This window comes from Aspergillus pseudonomiae (assembly GCF_009193645.1).
Source record: "Aspergillus pseudonomiae strain CBS 119388 unplaced genomic scaffold BDV37scaffold_76, whole genome shotgun sequence".
NCBI lineage: Eukaryota > Fungi > Ascomycota > Eurotiomycetes > Eurotiales > Aspergillaceae > Aspergillus > Aspergillus pseudonomiae.
Genome location: NW_022476068.1, coordinates 36,182 through 52,691, shown reverse-complemented (window position 1 = coordinate 52,691; position 16,510 = coordinate 36,182). Strand labels below are relative to the sequence as shown.

At 48.5% G+C, this 16,510-nt stretch overlaps 5 protein-coding genes across 5 annotated transcripts; 3 read left to right on the top strand and 2 right to left on the bottom strand.

Moving 5' to 3' along the window:
* Nucleotides 1-75: 75 nt before the first annotated feature.
* On the top strand, nucleotides 76-2,016 carry BDV37DRAFT_296778 (uncharacterized protein; the record flags this gene model as incomplete). Its single annotated transcript, XM_032090185.1, has 4 exons — nucleotides 76-248; nucleotides 299-982; nucleotides 1,031-1,311; nucleotides 1,361-2,016. The coding sequence occupies 4 exons, from the start codon at nucleotides 76-78 to the stop codon at nucleotides 2,014-2,016; spliced, it is 1,794 nt and encodes a 597-aa protein (XP_031937901.1).
* Nucleotides 2,017-6,593: 4,577 nt separating this feature from the next.
* On the bottom strand, nucleotides 6,594-8,126 carry BDV37DRAFT_296776 (uncharacterized protein; the record flags this gene model as incomplete). The annotated part of the gene is made up of 4 exons (XM_032090184.1): nucleotides 7,634-8,126; nucleotides 7,197-7,581; nucleotides 6,767-7,123; nucleotides 6,594-6,713 (listed from the first exon to the last, which is right to left on the bottom strand). Exons 1-4 carry the CDS (start codon nucleotides 8,011-8,013, stop codon nucleotides 6,594-6,596), a joined length of 1,242 nt encoding a protein of 413 aa, XP_031937900.1. The 5' UTR covers nucleotides 8,014-8,126.
* A 1,352-nt stretch (nucleotides 8,127-9,478) lies between these two features.
* BDV37DRAFT_257236 (uncharacterized protein) lies at nucleotides 9,479-10,924 on the top strand. The gene has a single exon (XM_032082920.1). It carries the CDS (start codon nucleotides 9,671-9,673, stop codon nucleotides 10,835-10,837), a length of 1,167 nt encoding a protein of 388 aa, XP_031937899.1. The 5' UTR covers nucleotides 9,479-9,670; the 3' UTR covers nucleotides 10,838-10,924.
* Nucleotides 10,925-12,199: 1,275 nt separating this feature from the next.
* Nucleotides 12,200-13,361, top strand: BDV37DRAFT_286453 (uncharacterized protein; the record flags this gene model as incomplete). The annotated part of the gene is made up of 3 exons (XM_032087923.1): nucleotides 12,200-12,578; nucleotides 12,633-12,697; nucleotides 12,882-13,361. 3 exons carry the CDS (start codon nucleotides 12,200-12,202, stop codon nucleotides 13,359-13,361), a joined length of 924 nt encoding a protein of 307 aa, XP_031937898.1.
* Nucleotides 13,362-14,550: 1,189 nt separating this feature from the next.
* BDV37DRAFT_286452 (MFS transporter) lies at nucleotides 14,551-16,184 on the bottom strand (the record flags this gene model as incomplete). Its single annotated transcript, XM_032087922.1, has 2 exons — nucleotides 14,551-15,354; nucleotides 15,408-16,184. 2 exons carry the CDS (start codon nucleotides 16,182-16,184, stop codon nucleotides 14,551-14,553), a joined length of 1,581 nt encoding a protein of 526 aa, XP_031937897.1.
* Nucleotides 16,185-16,510: the final 326 nt, after the last annotated feature.

The following is a 16,510-nucleotide window of genomic DNA, read 5'->3' as shown; positions in this document are numbered from 1 at the left end:
GGTCCAACGGTTCATCGGCCGTCAGTCACGATCCGTCGCCCGCTCCGTTTTCTCCCCACCTCCTTACGCGACATCATGAACGCCACAATCCCTGCAGTCAAGAGGAGGGCATGTGTGGCGTGTACGGCTGCCAAGGCGAAATGCACGCCGCAGGGTATCAACCTGTGCCAACGGTGCGCTCGTTTGGGCAAGTCATGCACATACCTTGACCTTCCGCAGACGAAGCGGAAGCACAAGGCTGCACCAAGGTAATCCTTTCCAACACAAATGGTATTTGTCCTATTAACTATTGATGCAGCCGTATGGATGTGCTAGAGAAGAAGGTCGATCAACTGATGTCGCAGCTGGCTGCCTTGACCCGACAGAGCGGGCAGACATCGCCGGATACTTCCAATCCGCACATCAACAACTTGGGCTCATCTCGTGATTCCGAGCAGGATTCGAGCGACATTGCCGCGCTGATAGATGCTGCTCAAGACCCGTCCCACGGCCTCGATCCGCCGACCAGCTCTGCTCTGGAGGGCCAGCCGTCTATTGTAGATCGAGGGCTGCTGAGTGAAGCCGAGGCCGAACGCTTGGTTTCGACCTTCAAGCTTGAATTAGTGCCCAAGTTTCCCTGTGTATTGATTGCACACGATGAGGCGGCCGCTCGCCTCAGGGACCGAGAGCCTTTTCTCTTTTTGTGCGTCGTGGCCGCGGCCATGGGCAGTGCCCACCCTCTGCGCAAAACGGTCGCCGAGGAGATCATGAAGCACGTTACGTCGAGGATTGTGGTACGGTCTGAGAGGAACCTCGAGTTGCTCCGTGGTCTGCTGGTTTACAGTGCGTGGTACTCATATCCTGCAGAGCGATATCACCCGCGACTTTTGCTATTGATTCAGTTTTGTGGTTCGATTTTGTATGATTTGGGACTTCACAGAAAACCTAGTCTAAGTGTGGATGAGCAGCGGGCACTGCTGGGGACGTATTGGATGTCGGTTGGGTGAGGGTGTCTGCGCTGGTTGACGCGCTCAGGCTGACTCTCTATTAGTTTCTCTGGCACACTCGGTCGGCCGGTGATCCTGAAGCATGATCGTCGAGTCGATGAATGTATTGAGAGTATGACATCTACCGAGCATCTGTCAGATCGGTGGATTGCGCCTTTTAGCCACCTACAGTCTTTCTCGGCAACTCTAGATGAAGTTTACGCTTCCATGCAAGCAAGTGGTGGAAGAGCGCTCGTGCAGGCTACGCGCGGCTCGCTGCAGCGGCAATTTGATAGCATGAGGACACATGTAGAAAAAGATCTCATGAGCTGCCCTTCGTCAACAGGTGTGTATTGGATCCAAAGTGGTTGATGAAGATTGACCGTCCGCTGCAGAGAATGCCATACGCCTTGAAATCAAATATACGGAAATACGGCTGGAGGAGTTATCTCTTCGAGAGGAACTGTGGACTGCAGAGCCTGCCAGCGCAGTCCGGACAAACATGCTGATGGGTATAATCCAGCGAAGCAAGGAGCTCATTCAAACGAGCACAAACCTACCAGCGTCGGAGATTGCTCACATGACAATAACCACAAGTGCTCGTATATGTGCTGCAGTGGGCTACATACCCACTGCAATATTCACCCTTCTCAAGATTATCACTGGCTCTACAGACCCTCCCATGGATGCTCAGGTGCAGGCCGTTGTTGATGCGGCAGACTATCCCAATCTTGTCACGGAGCTGGCCAACGTGCTGGAGACGAAATTTGAGGGAATGCCTGCTGCAGACAAAGAGGCGGATATTGTAGGGAGCCTTTGCTCTAAAATGCGACTACTAGCACGTTGCTATCCATATCAAATCGGGGCGATTGTTGGAACTGTGCCGTCCCAGGACGGAAGACAGGATACGTCCATGATGGCAGCACACGACAATGAGGTTGCTATAACCCCCCAAGCCTGGCCGACTATCTACGGCGATCTGAGCGACATACTCCCTGTCGATGACATCCAGTGGGATTCTCTATTGAGCAATTTCACTGAGTTTAGCTAGCATAGCTGATACCTTTCTGAATTTTGGTACAAGATAGTTGATACACTAATACATAGTTTCATGACAGATGATTGAGGCTTCGTAAACACGTCTGCCTAGTTTAGATACATCAAATTTACTCCAGTGAATTGTTAACACACATCTTTGTGAGGGACAAGACAATGGCCAGGTGCAACAGCTTTGGAAGTTGGCCGTCAATCCATGATACCGAGCTGTAAACAAACCGTGTTTCCAGTTTTGAGAAACATGAAATGGAAAAAGTGGGCATATTCGTCAAACTTGACCAAAACATGAAGGATTTAGGGCCTGCAAAGTTTGCATCAGGGCCTTTTGGAATCCACAGTTATGAACCTCAGACCGATGTATGAGTAGGATACTCGGGAACGGGTTTTCGGGTAGGGGGCCGGGTGGACGGAGTTTCCGGCTCAAGGTGGCGGATGATTGTCAACGCAACTGTGGAGATAGAATCCACTAGTCGCATTGACCAGGACCATGATGAGGCAAAAGACGGGCTCTGGAAATCGAGCTTATGGGTCAATCCCCGCGGGAAACCATTGAGACGGGATACATACCCCTATCACTACCGGGAGTGAGGGCTCTGGCTCTCCTCTCCTCCGGTCTCCAAAATTGTCGTCTATATCACCCGCACTCTCGTGGTACTTCCCTTACCGTTTTAAAGGCACGGACAGAACATTAGCCGTGAATTTAATACGACTGAGCGGGCGGCAAGCCCTGTTCTCCACACCCTATAGCCGTGGGCACCAATATCGGCAATGAATAATATACTCATAGTTCAATTCGAGCGCCGCTTTGTAGTCGCCCGACTATGTGAGTCAGGCAGGTCGATAACTAGCTGCAAGGGAAATCATTCTTTAATTGTGATACCTAGAAATACCTAGAAATAATGTACGTTCTTCTTACGCACAAATCATTTATTGGTTCCCTTAGCTCGTTTCAGCATATCTGATTTGCGTAGGTTAGGAAATGCTCTTCTGTTTACTCCTAGTCCTTAGGGATACAGTTTTGATAGGAAAAGTACCAAATTGTGTGCCAATCCAAAGATTGAAGAAAATAAACTAAATCTTATGGTCTTAACGAAAAGCTTTCCAGCTGTTGAACACAAAACGTCACTAGACTAGCCAAGACTTATACAGTCAAGATCAACACAGGGTTTCCATTCGACAGATTACGAGAGACCTTCCGGAGCCCATTCCATTGTTGCAAGGGGTCTCCGTCAAGGTTGTCCAGCAATACGATCTATGAGTCGGCCAGGAAGGACGGCTTGATCAAGGACATAGTAAAAAAAAGAACACGTGCTTCAAGCATACTATACTGCCGATAATTTGCGCAAGGCCAACCGACCTCGGGAGATATACGAGGATGACGAACGAGATTACGCTTAGCTGATGTATAGAGATATGACGTGATGGCATATACCCACATGCGCAAGATGCGTCAGAAACATCCTGTCATCCGCATTGGGTCCAGCTCTCTTGCATACGGTGACCTATGGCAACCCGATACACATATGGTCATATCCTCCACCAAATAGAAGCCGGGGAACAGCTCAATCTAGGTAACGTGATTGATAAGCATGACCATACATGCAAAAGAAACATTAGTTTCCAGTGCGTTTGTCTGCCTCTAAGATGTGGATGGGCGCGAGTTTAGAGTGGCGGAAATGGTGACTTAGTTTATTAAGGCGCGTGACTGGGATTGCATCCGCCACTGTCAGAGAACCCTAAGGCAGTGGACCCTTTCGGCCGGACCTTGACTATTGCGCTTGGGTATATTTTGTCACTAATGGTGCAATAGCTCATGACAGGTGGAGATTATTTGTCACTACCTCGAAATGACCTTGTCCCTGTGGAAGTGACGATTGTAGCCTAAGCCAAGTGCATTTCCGCGGTTGTCATGTCCCAAAGACTGCTCATGCTAGTGTCAGCAAATGTATTTTTCACTATCTGTATGGAGATAAGAGTGACGACTTGTTTCGGTCTCTCATGCAAAGCAGATATGGCGAGCTGAATAGTTTAGCCCTCGAAGAAAGAAATACCGGATCCACAGTTATGCACGTGGGCTATACTACAACCGCCGTTGCCCTGAATAACATTTTGTTTTGGCTACCGAGAACCCGGAATGGTCTAGATGTTTACTGCAAGAGGTCAATGAAGATCTTACTCCAGGGGATATTATGGCGCCTTGCGAGAAAACGCGAGAAGTCTTCCTTACCTGCGTGTCTATTTGAATGAGAATCTTCGGATTACGCCGCCGCTCACTCTCGACTTGCCTAGATGGACACCACCCACAGTGGCGCTTATAGTCGGAAAGTCTGTTCCTGGCTATACTATAGTACCGATGTCATCTTATGTTGTAGAATTTATCAGCGCGGAAAAGTTTAAAGCCGACCGCCGGCCTTAGTGAAGGGTGACAAGGCACTCAATTCTATTTTCTAGCGTTTAGTATTGATGCCAGGGGGTGTATTAGCCTGCCTCACCCTAGCTGGAGCAGGCAGCCATGGTGGCAAGTGTCATTCACTGATATACATTTGCCCTTCCAGATTCGGATTCGACGAGACCGTGGAGTTGTCGGGGCGTTTGCTACTGAAGATATGGAGGAGGTCCGTCACACAAGCCACAGATACAAACTTGATGTTAATAGAACTAGAACATGGGCTCGAATGGGCTGGAGTGAAAGCAATCCGTGACAATATCCTCCCGCCTAAGACAATCCATACACCAGTCGAATCAAATGACGCTGTTCCGGGATTTGCAGAAAGCTACCTTTAGATACCGTACTGAGCAATGTAGTAAACCAAACCTTAACGGTGAATCTGACATCAGCGACTATTAGAAATGCAAAGCAAAGCCTCTCCTCCTTCGCTCGCAATTTTGAGTTCTGGTAGATGGTTACCTACTGCTATCCTGCTGACCATCGACAAACCCTAAGCTTATCAACTTGATCTAGGAGACGCTAGTTTTCAGTTTACTTTTTCGTAACCAGGAGGTCTGGGCCATCCATTCCTGGGCTGGTTCTCGAACTGATAAACCATGGTTGTCCACTGTAGGATCCATCCGTTCGGTTCGACCCAAACTTCCCCAGCAAATCTCGTCTCGCTACCTGGAGACCCCGCATGCTAACCGCCACTCCATTATTCAAGTTGGGAAATAGATAGAAAGATATACCACGAATCATTTCTCCTTACTAGAACATTGGACTTGGCGAGGCCCTGCCTCGATTCCAGTCACACACCAAGACCCAAGGTTCCATATACCAAACCTAGCAAAAGTATTTCTATCGCTGTTCGTCTATACTTGGAACCAATCGGATGGTCCCGATAGTCTGTAATATCTGGGCGAACCTGAATTGCTTGGTTTATTTGGCTGGTGGAAGAGTTTCGATAAGAATTATAAGACCTGTTTCCTAATGCGGTAGCCTCAGATGTGGTTCAGCCTGTGACTAATCGTAATATCATTGTTCTTGCCCGGTGACTGATAGTACGTAGCTCTAAAATAGGCTTTATAATATAGGGCCAGAAGAGACCGAAGACCGACAGGGGTGTCTGTGCATATTAAGGGGCTTGAGAGGCAATATCATGATGTCTATCACAGTGAAAACCGGACATGTCGCAAGCTCCTACTATCATATACTTATTACTTCAACCAGCCTTGCAAACCACCTCCTTCATCCAAATACACTCCCATATACTTGATGCCAGCAAAGATGACTCTGACAATCGCGTGCTTCCCTAGGGAAGTACCGACTTTCGACAATGTGTTGAATGACAAAGCACCTTATCCATACAGTCTAAAGTCCTTCAGAGACTACGCATCACAAAACCATTGTTCCGAGCCCCTGGAATTTCTGGAAGAGCTTAAACGATACAAACAAAAATATCGCTCTGCCCTTGGCTTGGACGGCTCCCGTCGCTCCTCTCGTCCATCATTAACACCACAGCTGCTTCTGACCTGGAGAAATATATTATCTGTCTATATCATGCCTGGATCTTCACAGGAGCTTAATTTATCGACGGAGGAACGGGACTCTCTACTTCAATATAATGACACATCGTTTCCACCATCACCCTGCTTGATTGACGAAGCAGTAACACGCATATCCCAGTCATTTGAGTCATCTATCTTTCTTCCCTACCTTACCAGCCGGGCCTTGCTAGTTCATGCAACCACTTCGGAGGATACACATCTCGAAGAGGACGAGGTGGGCATGTTCTATGATAAGTTGGCCATATCAACAACAGAATCAGACATGACAGATGATTCAAGAGAGATACTCAGGGCAACACCCCACATGGATCAGAAAGGTTGGAGAGAGGGCAAGAATGTGGTATTCAAGAAGTTACTATCCTTTCTTTCCCAGCCAACTAGATCCATGCGAGCATATCAAAGGACCTCTCAGGCTTCTTCTCGGAATGGGGGCTGATGATCCAAACTCTGACTGTCGTGGCCATGACCCTCTACTTCTCTGTATATATTTAATCAGCACTATAATGTCTTACGAATAGAATGCCAAGACCATGAATCATTAAGTGATTATGATATCTATTGAATAAAGCTATTCTATACCTGCGTAACGCCTACTATCCCATTCCCATAACCACTACTAGAATTAAGCCTCGCCGCCGCTGCCGCCAATTCTCTCTCCGTCGGCTTATTCACAATAGTCAAGTATAAAACATTCTACATTCAAACACATTAGCACCAATTCATACACTTGGAAAAGCCACGCTTACCTTCCTGATATTCCTCTGCTTTCCTTGTGCTTCTTGTCTCCGCTCCCGGAACTCCACGAACCGCGGCGCAAATTGCTCATCGCATTGCCGAATCTGTCTGTCGATTTCCCATCGAGACTGGTTCTGACTTCGAATGCTGTCCATCTGCTGATAATACTGCTCCATGACTCGCTGCTCTTCTTCTTCGACCCGTCGCAGGGCCTTGCGCCTTCGTGTCTCCGGATCAGGGGTCAGCACACCACCGGAGAGCAGTCCAATGAGACCCCCGTTCGTGGCGGGGTGATTAGGATCGAGATAGCGGTTTTTGAAGCCGCGGGTCAGCGGGACGTTAAGAATATCGCCTGAATTCTCGGCAGTCTGAATAACAACCGTTAATAGTTGTCTTCTTCAACTTCGCCAACGAACACAAAAAGAAGACAGCAAGACTCACGTATTGCGCACGGGCCCGCCGGTCCAAGTAATCATTGAACGTATCGAGCGCCCTTTTGACCTTCTTCGATCGCTTGATTTTCTCCGTGGGCTCCGGCGGACCTACATCGGACAGGAGCTCTTTATGCTGACGCCGATCATCAATATACATCAAGGGCGCAACAGCGGAGGGGAGATTATGAGCGCCTTGCGACGTTCCCGAGACAGGATCTCGTACCCAGCTGCGCGAGGCCAGGGATCCGAGCCGATTGAGCTGGCTCGATAGTGGCTGCGACGAGCGAGACTCAGCCGTGTCGTATGTTTCCGGCTCGTAGCTCATGATCATGCAGAAGAGGCCGCGAGGGCCGAACAGTTCTTGATTATATTGATCGAGGACAGCATTGGTTCTGCACGTTGCAATTAGTTGCATGCCTGATGAATGTTCTGGATTGCCCTTACTTGTGTCTGACATGGCCTTTGTTTGCGATGTAGGCACCGGCCTGCACAGCAGTGGCAACGCCCATCACGATCATCTCCGGGGTGAATCCAACGCCGAACGAGACCACTTGCACACCGGCTAGGAACTTATTTCCTTGTACGGCTGTATTGCATTCATCTAGGAATTTTAAGAATGTCATGCGGTCGATGCCGCATGCCTCTAGTGACGGGGTATAGGCGGCGATGAAACCGCGTTCCCTGGATCCAGGTCGTTGCTGTGGAATTACGATCGGGAGTGGCAGAGGCCCGCAGTTTGTCGAGCGTTGGGGAGAGGGATAGTCTTCCTCCTGGTATGTATAGTCTCGTTCATAGGACGTTGTATAGTATGAACTGCCAGGCATGGTGGACAGTGAAAAGAGTGATGGAGTGTAGATATCATCTCAAGAAAACCGGTCTCGCCCTCCATATTTATAACTAAACTGCCCAGCTACTCAGCTTCAGCCATGGTATCGACCATTAAAGATAATTAAGCCTCATCCGCTCCTACGTGGCGGAGCTTAGCATGCATTGACTTCAAAGTCAGCTCTGTATAGGGCTTCGGTCTTCAATTGGTCAGCATCATGCATACCTGTTCGGGTAGTACTTCGACGGCGCTTTACCCCATAGGGTCTAGTCATTTTTGCCCTATCCTCTCACTGATGGAGTGCATCTGTTGCTGCTTGATATTGTTTGGAGTTATATATCACCGTCATGGGAGGGTATCGATCGATAATTATTGGTGTAGAATATAATGATGATGGCCATATCAAGTCCAAGACCAAGCTTTGAGAGCAGTGAACATTCGCCATCTTCTGTGACGTTGTCACCTACTTTCGGTGTAATCTCGATTGAATGATCGCGTCAGTGATTATTAGATGTCCTTGTTATCTGGCATCCTGATGATACATATCGCGAAATAGTAAGCATAGACAATGTACTGGATGTGTGTCAATAATCGCATGCAGATTCCCGTTGATTGGTCATCAGAAGTAAGCGACCAAGCTTTCAAGTGAGTCTTGGGGAAAAGGCTTGGTGCCAGCACCTAGCATGACAGGACGAGTAAGGACTCCAAGAGGCCCGCTTTACTAGAAGCTAGTGGTATTCTTCTGCAAGACTGGTTAGCACAATCTATCACAGCCGCACGACGAACTGCTTTCCTCTTCCGTCTCCTGTTGCCGGCCCCAGTTTTTACCCCGCGATTTCAGGCAACCATGGTGTATTGTGGACGGCCTTCCACCAGCTGCGAGAACTGCCGGGCCAAGAAGAGACGAGTACGTCGGCTTTCTATTTCTGGCAATATTGACTCAATCTGGGGCTCCTTCTTTCCATCTCACGTTAAGTGACACTAACAGTGGCTCGGATAATGGGTAATAGTGCGACAAGGCTGTCCCCGGATGTGGTCAATGTCGACGTATGGGACAGCAATGTCCTGGCTATCGAGACCCCGCGAGCCTTCTCTTTCGAGACGAGAGCAGCCAGATCGGCGACAAAGTGCGGGCAAGAATCACGAAACGTGACACTTCTCGGGCACGTACTCCAGGCCGGTCGCAGTGTGCAGGATCACAAGTGCAGCTAGAGCAGGGATTACTTAATGAAGACCCTCTACTCACTTGCCATAGTCAGGGCATAGTGGGGAGCAATGCCCTACAAGTGAATCGCAACCCCCTGGATGCTAACAATGAGAATCCGTGCTCGCTGGAGCGCAGTAGCTCCTCGTCCTGGCCCGGGTTGGGGAGCGAGAATGTAGGGAACGGCGAGGAAGACGGGGAAGACTCTGATAATCAGAGGGCGATTCCCTCACCGTTTACTCTGCCTCTCGATATGATCGGGTTGAACTATTTCCTAGCAAACTACATCGTGCGACAATCTCCACCCTCATCTGGTTTTCTCGACTACGTACCCAGCATTCTCACATTAGACGATGACGATGAGATTCTGCAGGGAGCCATTCTAGCCGTGGGCTTAGCTGGATTGGCCCATAGCACCCATCAGGCCGATCTACGGAGTAGGTCAAGGGTCATGTATACGAGAACCATCAAACGAATGAACCAAGCTCTGTCAGACCCGCCGACGGCACGCCGGCATAGCACGATCGTCACAGTTCTGATTTTGTCCCTCTATGAATTCGGCGAATCATCACTTAATGGGTGGGATCGGCATATCCAGGGTGCGACCTTGCTGCTAGAGCTGCGCGGCAAGGCCCAATTCACCACCCCCGTTGGCCTTCAGATATTCAATGACATCTTCAGCCATCTTCTGATAAATTGTCTACGCATGGGAAGTGCCATCCCCGCACCCCTCCGGATGATCCGCGCCGAGGCTTCCAAAGCAATTAGTGCCTCCGACCCCTACTGGGTTGCCAGTAGCGGTCTCGTGGACATCATGGATCTCTATTCCCAGATAGCCCCCGGAGGCTACGATTTCATCCATGGTAGGGAAGTCGACAGTAGTGGAACTAGCACCGCAGAAAGGCAATTGCCTATCGACGAGCTAGAGCGGTACCTATCCCAGGCTCTGGATATTGACCACCGCCTCGAGAGTCGATTCTCGGAATGTCCACCGGAGTGGCAGTTCACTGTCGTGCAGCTTGCTAGTCCAAACCCTACCCGGGTCCATGGTGACGTCTACCATAGCTATCATGATGCCGGGGTCGTCGGTGTTTGGAACGATATGCGCACCTGTCGCGTCCTGGCCAACCACGCCATCTGCCATCTTCTACTACGAGGAGCCAAGTCGGACCCCAGTTGGTTCTTTTCCAGAAATTACAGCGATCAACTACAGGAGACTAGTCGAACGATGAGGCGGATTCGCGATGACATTCTGGCCTCTGTGCCCCAGCAGATGAGCTACTTCCCTTTCCCTGCCCAGGAGCAATTGCAGCCGGTGAACCTGGGGCAGTATTTCAACCAAGCGACGATATCAGGCTCCAAACTGTCGGCTCTTTCGACTACAACTGTCAACGGCTTCAGCTTCGAGCGATCTACGTATACCGGCGCAGGAGTCGGTGCGTATTTTGCCAGCTGGATGCTCTTACTTGCCGGGTGTATGCACACCAACTCGGAGGATACGCGACAATGGATAGTAACACAGCTGCGACACATCGGTCGACAATCAGGTCTGGCTCAAGCCAACTTCTTTGCCACTTGCGTTGAGACAAGTACAGTCCGGCCGCCGCTGAGTACCTAGAATGGAGTCTACTTTGGCTGGTGGTCATGGAAAAAAACTCCAACTTAGCATGATTCTCTTTGTGATTGTGCATTATGTTTCGGTTTCCATCACTTTCTGAAGACAGGGTATATGCTAATGCATCATATTAATAAACCCGATGGATCTGAACGACATGCAAATTGAACAATGTGGGCAGTGTTCTGGGACTCCAGATCGTCCACTTCACTGGGCTCAGTAAATGCTGCATAAAACATACCACTGTTGTTAATTCTTTGTTAGGACTGTATAAGGAATGGCAAAGTGATATCAAGCCTCGCCACGTAGTGTTGGTCATGAGGTTACCAAGACAGGAAAACAGCATTGCAACATCGTGTTTGCCCGACTAGGTTAGAGTCATTCGATCACTGAACTAGTCCTATTATGGTATAGTTTCGTCAAGCCACTACTCAGCACCGTCACCATACAAATGGACCGTTTGCATTCGGCTGTGCTCTTTATCCAGTCGATGAAAGACTGAAGTTTCATTTACGGATGGGAACAGCATGGGCTCTTTGGAACAAAGCCTTGTCAGGCAAACACGACCCTAGCGAACTGTTTCCTGCAGAACTTCGCATCTTTCCCTTTATGGAGCAGGATGCTCAGTGAGTAATCTCAGAGTATAGAATAGGACTGAACTAGAGCATTGTTAGGTCGATCATCCTTTGCCATATTCATAGAACGGCCACGGTGGACCCGCTTAATGCCGCCATACGCACTGTCAAAGGCAGTGGCTGGATTACTGGTTTGCCGCTTCACGCAGATGCATTTCACCCATCGGGTTCTTCCCCGACAGGGTTGAGGCTGAGCGATCAATGAAGACTTTGATAGTCAGTGGGAATCTGGCTGGCTTGTCTAGGATGGGTCTGGATGCTGATAAGCAGCTATCTCTTTGAAACAACAAAGGGAAGAAAAGACAAAGACACTGTTTATGAGCGGACCCTTTATGACAGACCCCTTTGTTACGACGGGACACTCTATGATGGGAGCCACAGGACTCTTTTTCAGGCTGAAGACCTCCAATAGAGCAGGTTAGACAAGCGTCTTTGCTCGGTAGCAATCATATCTCCACATAGATCACGGTTTACTCTCCTCCGCAGACACCCGAGACGATTGTTTTCCTTTTGCCTTCCTTTGTGTACAGACCTTTGCAAACCGATGAACTTGTGAATAGTACCATACGGGTCTGAGCGCACATGGCGCGCTCTTGTCTCTGTTCCGTAGAATATCGCAGTATAGAATAGGGGAAGCTCCAGCATAAATACAGCCTGGAGAAGCGACCTCTTGTAGATGTAAAATCATCCATTCCAGGAATAGGCATTTACCCTTTCTATTTTGGTTAAGATGAACGAAATCGTGCCAATCGCTTGCTATAAGAAGCGACCGCTTCCCTTGGAGGAAATCGCACCCCCAACCGTATTAACGGGTGAGCGAGTGATATACCCACAGAAAACGCATAACATTGCCACCGCGCCAGGCATGTCTAGTCACATCGACAAGAATCAGGAGGTTGAGGAGAAGCCTGAAGAAGAACAGAAGGAAGAAGAAAAGCCAGCAGCAGAGGAGGAGGAAACAGATGACGATGATGATCGAGAACCGATGTACGACAACACCGATTATGACTATGTACGCTTTGACCCAATATGGTATAGGGATCAGGGTTACGCGGGAAACCAGATGCCCATCGAGATAGAGGAGTATCTAGGGCAGGATCAAAAATACGGTACACAAGCAAAAATACGTCCTTGCTAAGGGATCATTACTAACTTCTCATAAGGACGGTATCTCCAAATGGTCCGATCATCCCGGACGATCTTCCATATGTGCGGTCGGCCTGATGTGGTGCAGTGAGAAAATGCTCGATCCCTGCCATGGTTAGAGGGACCGTGAGAACGTTAGAGCTTCAGATGCTATATTCCTACTCGCGAACAGTGACCAACGGTGAGGCAATTGAAGTTATACGAGTGCCGCATAAGCGAAACTTTGACAGATTTGAGAGCCATTTAATGGCTCATTTCATAGATAGTCTTCTGCAGCGAAAAGGATACGCTATTCCGAGGGGTCCCTGTTGGCTCTCGAGAGATCCTTGGCTTTCTTCCTCCCTGTCATAAGCTCAACCAACGCTGATAATGAGTTTGGACCGGGGATCTACACCACAGGAAAGCTGTGCATAGCCAAGAAATATGCAGGTGCAACCGGTGCCATAATGGTCTTTAGTACACCAGACGAGCAGTGTCTACAATGTTGGGAGCCCACTAGTTCTGCCTGGAGACGATTAACCACGAAGTGGATGGACCTACCACTGGCCGATATAAACCCCCCTCAGGCCTATCAGAACGCGGATGTCATTAAAGGAAATATGTCGGCGGATATTGCTAGTGCACAAAAGGAGAAGCGGTTTGTGAACCCAGAGGTCACCAAGCAAACAGCTTTTGTCTCGTACCGCGGGTGTGAGAGCTTGAGACGCGAACTCAAAGCTATCATCTTCGTCGATTCGTCTAGATGAGGAAGTGGAATTGCTTCATCAGGGGGAATTTTATCATCAGTGGGATTGTTGTGTTTAAGGAGATTGCTATCATTATAGATTAATTAGAGTAATGTTAGGAAAATGAACGCTGTTGCTTTAGATCAATGTGTCCGTAACTTTTGTCTTCAGAAACAAGGTCTGATATAAAAAGTTACGAGGAACGAGAAGGATTGACGACAGTCTGTGTGCGATTGTTCCTTGAATCCGTTTTGTGGTAAGTCTCAACAGCCCAATCTATATTTTCCATAACAGTCCCCAATCCTAACAAGCCATACGCCAGGAACATCACCTAATCTCCCACAACGTCTCATCCAAAAACATGAATCTCCTTAGCACCCTCAGGATCGAGCGCTAAAACCTTGATCTCAACTCTCATCGCATTAGGACTACCAATCCCCATACAGGTCCAAACGCGATGGCTGTCAGACATCCACTTCTTAAAGTTACGAACCATGGTGTCCTGTGCTTCCTGGTCCAGTTAGATGTGGTAAGAGTTGACTCTGTAGAGCTACAACCAACCCTTGGTTGCCCTTGAGAGCGGTATCCACGTTCACTAAAGCTTAGTCGATTTGCTCAGGCTCAAGCTTGTAGATGTTGAAATCTGTGTCGTAGGAGCCTCATGTAGGGCTGTTATAACCTCACACAAATACGTGAACATGGGGTTGTAATAAGTGATTACCCTGACCGGTGTGAAGAGGCTGACTGAGTGAGGTACTAATAGGAATGGAGAGGTGAGTAGTAATAACAGCTGGAGTGTTTTCAGTAGCAGTGAGATCCACTTCCAGGCTTCTGTCTTGCATTTAAGTCTACGATCCATGATTGCACGGCACTGCTTGTAGGTTTGTCTGACGGCCATGATAGCAAAGAGAAGATTTTTTGTCGCAGTTGATTTTTGCATAAGATGTTCTTTGTTTCTGGAGGCCACAAGAGAGTGAAGAGCTGTTCAGAGATAGAAAAGAACACAACACAACCAAACTCAAGTGACTCTATGAGAGCAGTGGTAGAACCTCATAGCTAATAAGGCTCAGAAACTGAATGTAGATTACTCTTAATAAGCGGCGATGCCCAATCTGCTTGTAGACACAACTTCTGTCGGAAGAGTAAGAAATTTGTGAGATAGTATCGGAGCTTTTGTAAAAGAAAAAACACAAGGGAGTACCCACGGAGTCTACTCCGTGAATTTGCTCCTTGCCCTGAACTTATGCCCAAAGAAGTACAGAACATAAATACCAATAATGCATATCGCACAACAGCCACCCATCAAAGTCATACCCCAAGCCACACCAAGCGCGTCATATAACGGGTGAGACCAGAGAACGCCAGCCAATACGACCGAAGACCTGAGTAGTCCATTCCCACTGAATAGTGAAGCAGTGTACTTGGGATAGGCCATAGATATATAGACAAACACTGACTGAATAATCATCACAACACTGCCCGAAACGAGCATGGTGCCTATAGTTGGTACAATCCAGTGGATGCTAGGTTTTGATGTCCACGCAAATATGAGGAGTCCGGTGGGGATTATTACCGAGGCAATTAATGATGGGAGTAGTCGTCCTTCGGGCGTCATTGCATTGCCGTTCTTGATAGATTCATTGACGATAAAATGGACAAAAGCGCAGTAAGGAATACCGGCCAATCCCACCGCGATGATGACGGATATAAAGATTAAACCTTGCTCCCCCAGTGTCATGTTGTATATATTCCCGTAAACTAGAGGGAAGAACTCGAAGAAAGAGTAGAAAATAGCGTAGACAAGGCCGCAGTAGATACTTGTGAATGCGATGGATGGATCGAGTGCATTCAACTTCCAGGGCACAATCAGGGCTCGGTGCAGTCTGTTCAGCATAGCCGTGTTTTTGACTTCCATTTCTGATTCGAATTTGTAAATCTCCTTCTGTGACAATGTTCGAATTCTTTGGGCACGACGATACAAAATATTGGTTTCGGATGTCTCTGGTAGAAAAAGCTAAGGCTTATCAGCTCTGTTGACCCCAGGCTTTCTTTCCTCATTGAACTTACGAGTAGTATCAGTCCGGGGCCACTGGCTAGAAGGACATCCCACAAGCTCCATCTCCATCCTAACACAGGAATGCTGTAGCCAGCAATGGTGTTCCCCAAGGCCGGCCCTGCTAAGCAAAATAATGCCAAGCTGTAGAAGGCATAAGGTTTTCCATACGCGCTGCTAACATCACCCAACGATGCGCCACCTGTGGTAAGGACTGGGGACCCAAAGAAGCCCTGGAGGAATCTAAGCACCAATAAAGGTGCAATATCGGGGGCCAGTGCTGTTGGAATTGAGATCAGGATAAAGACTGTCAACGATATGAGATAAGGAATATTACGTCCAACAGCTGGGATCTCGGACAGGGGTGACCAGAACATCGGCCCAACGCCGTAGCCAAACACATAAAGCCCGATCCCAAGACTCGAGACCGTCGCAGATACTCCAAAGACTTCTTCAACGTCACTTTGTGCCGCTGCGTAGATCGACCCGGACATATACACAGCAAACGATATATAGAGGATAATGAAATAAACAACGATCTTTTTGCGTTTGGGCCAATTCAGAGGGTTTGCCGGATCAGTGGCACCGTACCAGTCAACGATGACATATTGGTCTTCTGGTTCGTTTATACATAGAGCTCTTGTGCTCTCCAGGTCAAGTCGACTTGATAGGTAGTGCTGCGCAGGCTGTGTCCTTGTGGGTATTTGAGGAAGCTCAGATTGTTGCGTTGGTTTAACTGCGCCTTCAAGGTCTTGGGTTTCTGAGTCGGCAGCTGGGGGGAAATTTTGCATTCTGTCCATTTCATTGAGCCCCCTCCGGCCTTGCACAATAGGAATTCGCTTCCATCCTTCACTGGAGATTGTCAAATCGTAGTCATCCCGCTCTTCTGGAAAGCTAAATACCTTTCTTGCTCCAAGGCAACGAAAGGCGTAAGCAAGAGGGGTATCCGACAAAAAGGACGACACCATTCTCTTCCAGCAGGAGGTTAGACACCGCCGACTTTCAAGTACAAGATACAAGTTTCCAAAAAGAATAGTCAGAGAGCTGTGTTGGGCCTTGAATGAGCCTTGATATGTTGAAGTGTGGTAGCTGCGTAAGAGTGGAAGCACTGGTGAGT

What these genes read in the sequence shown, in the direction of transcription:
- BDV37DRAFT_257236 (XM_032082920.1), top strand. Translation starts at nt 9,671, where the DNA reads ATGTATACGAGAACCATCAAACGAATGAACCAAGCTCTGTCAGACCCG.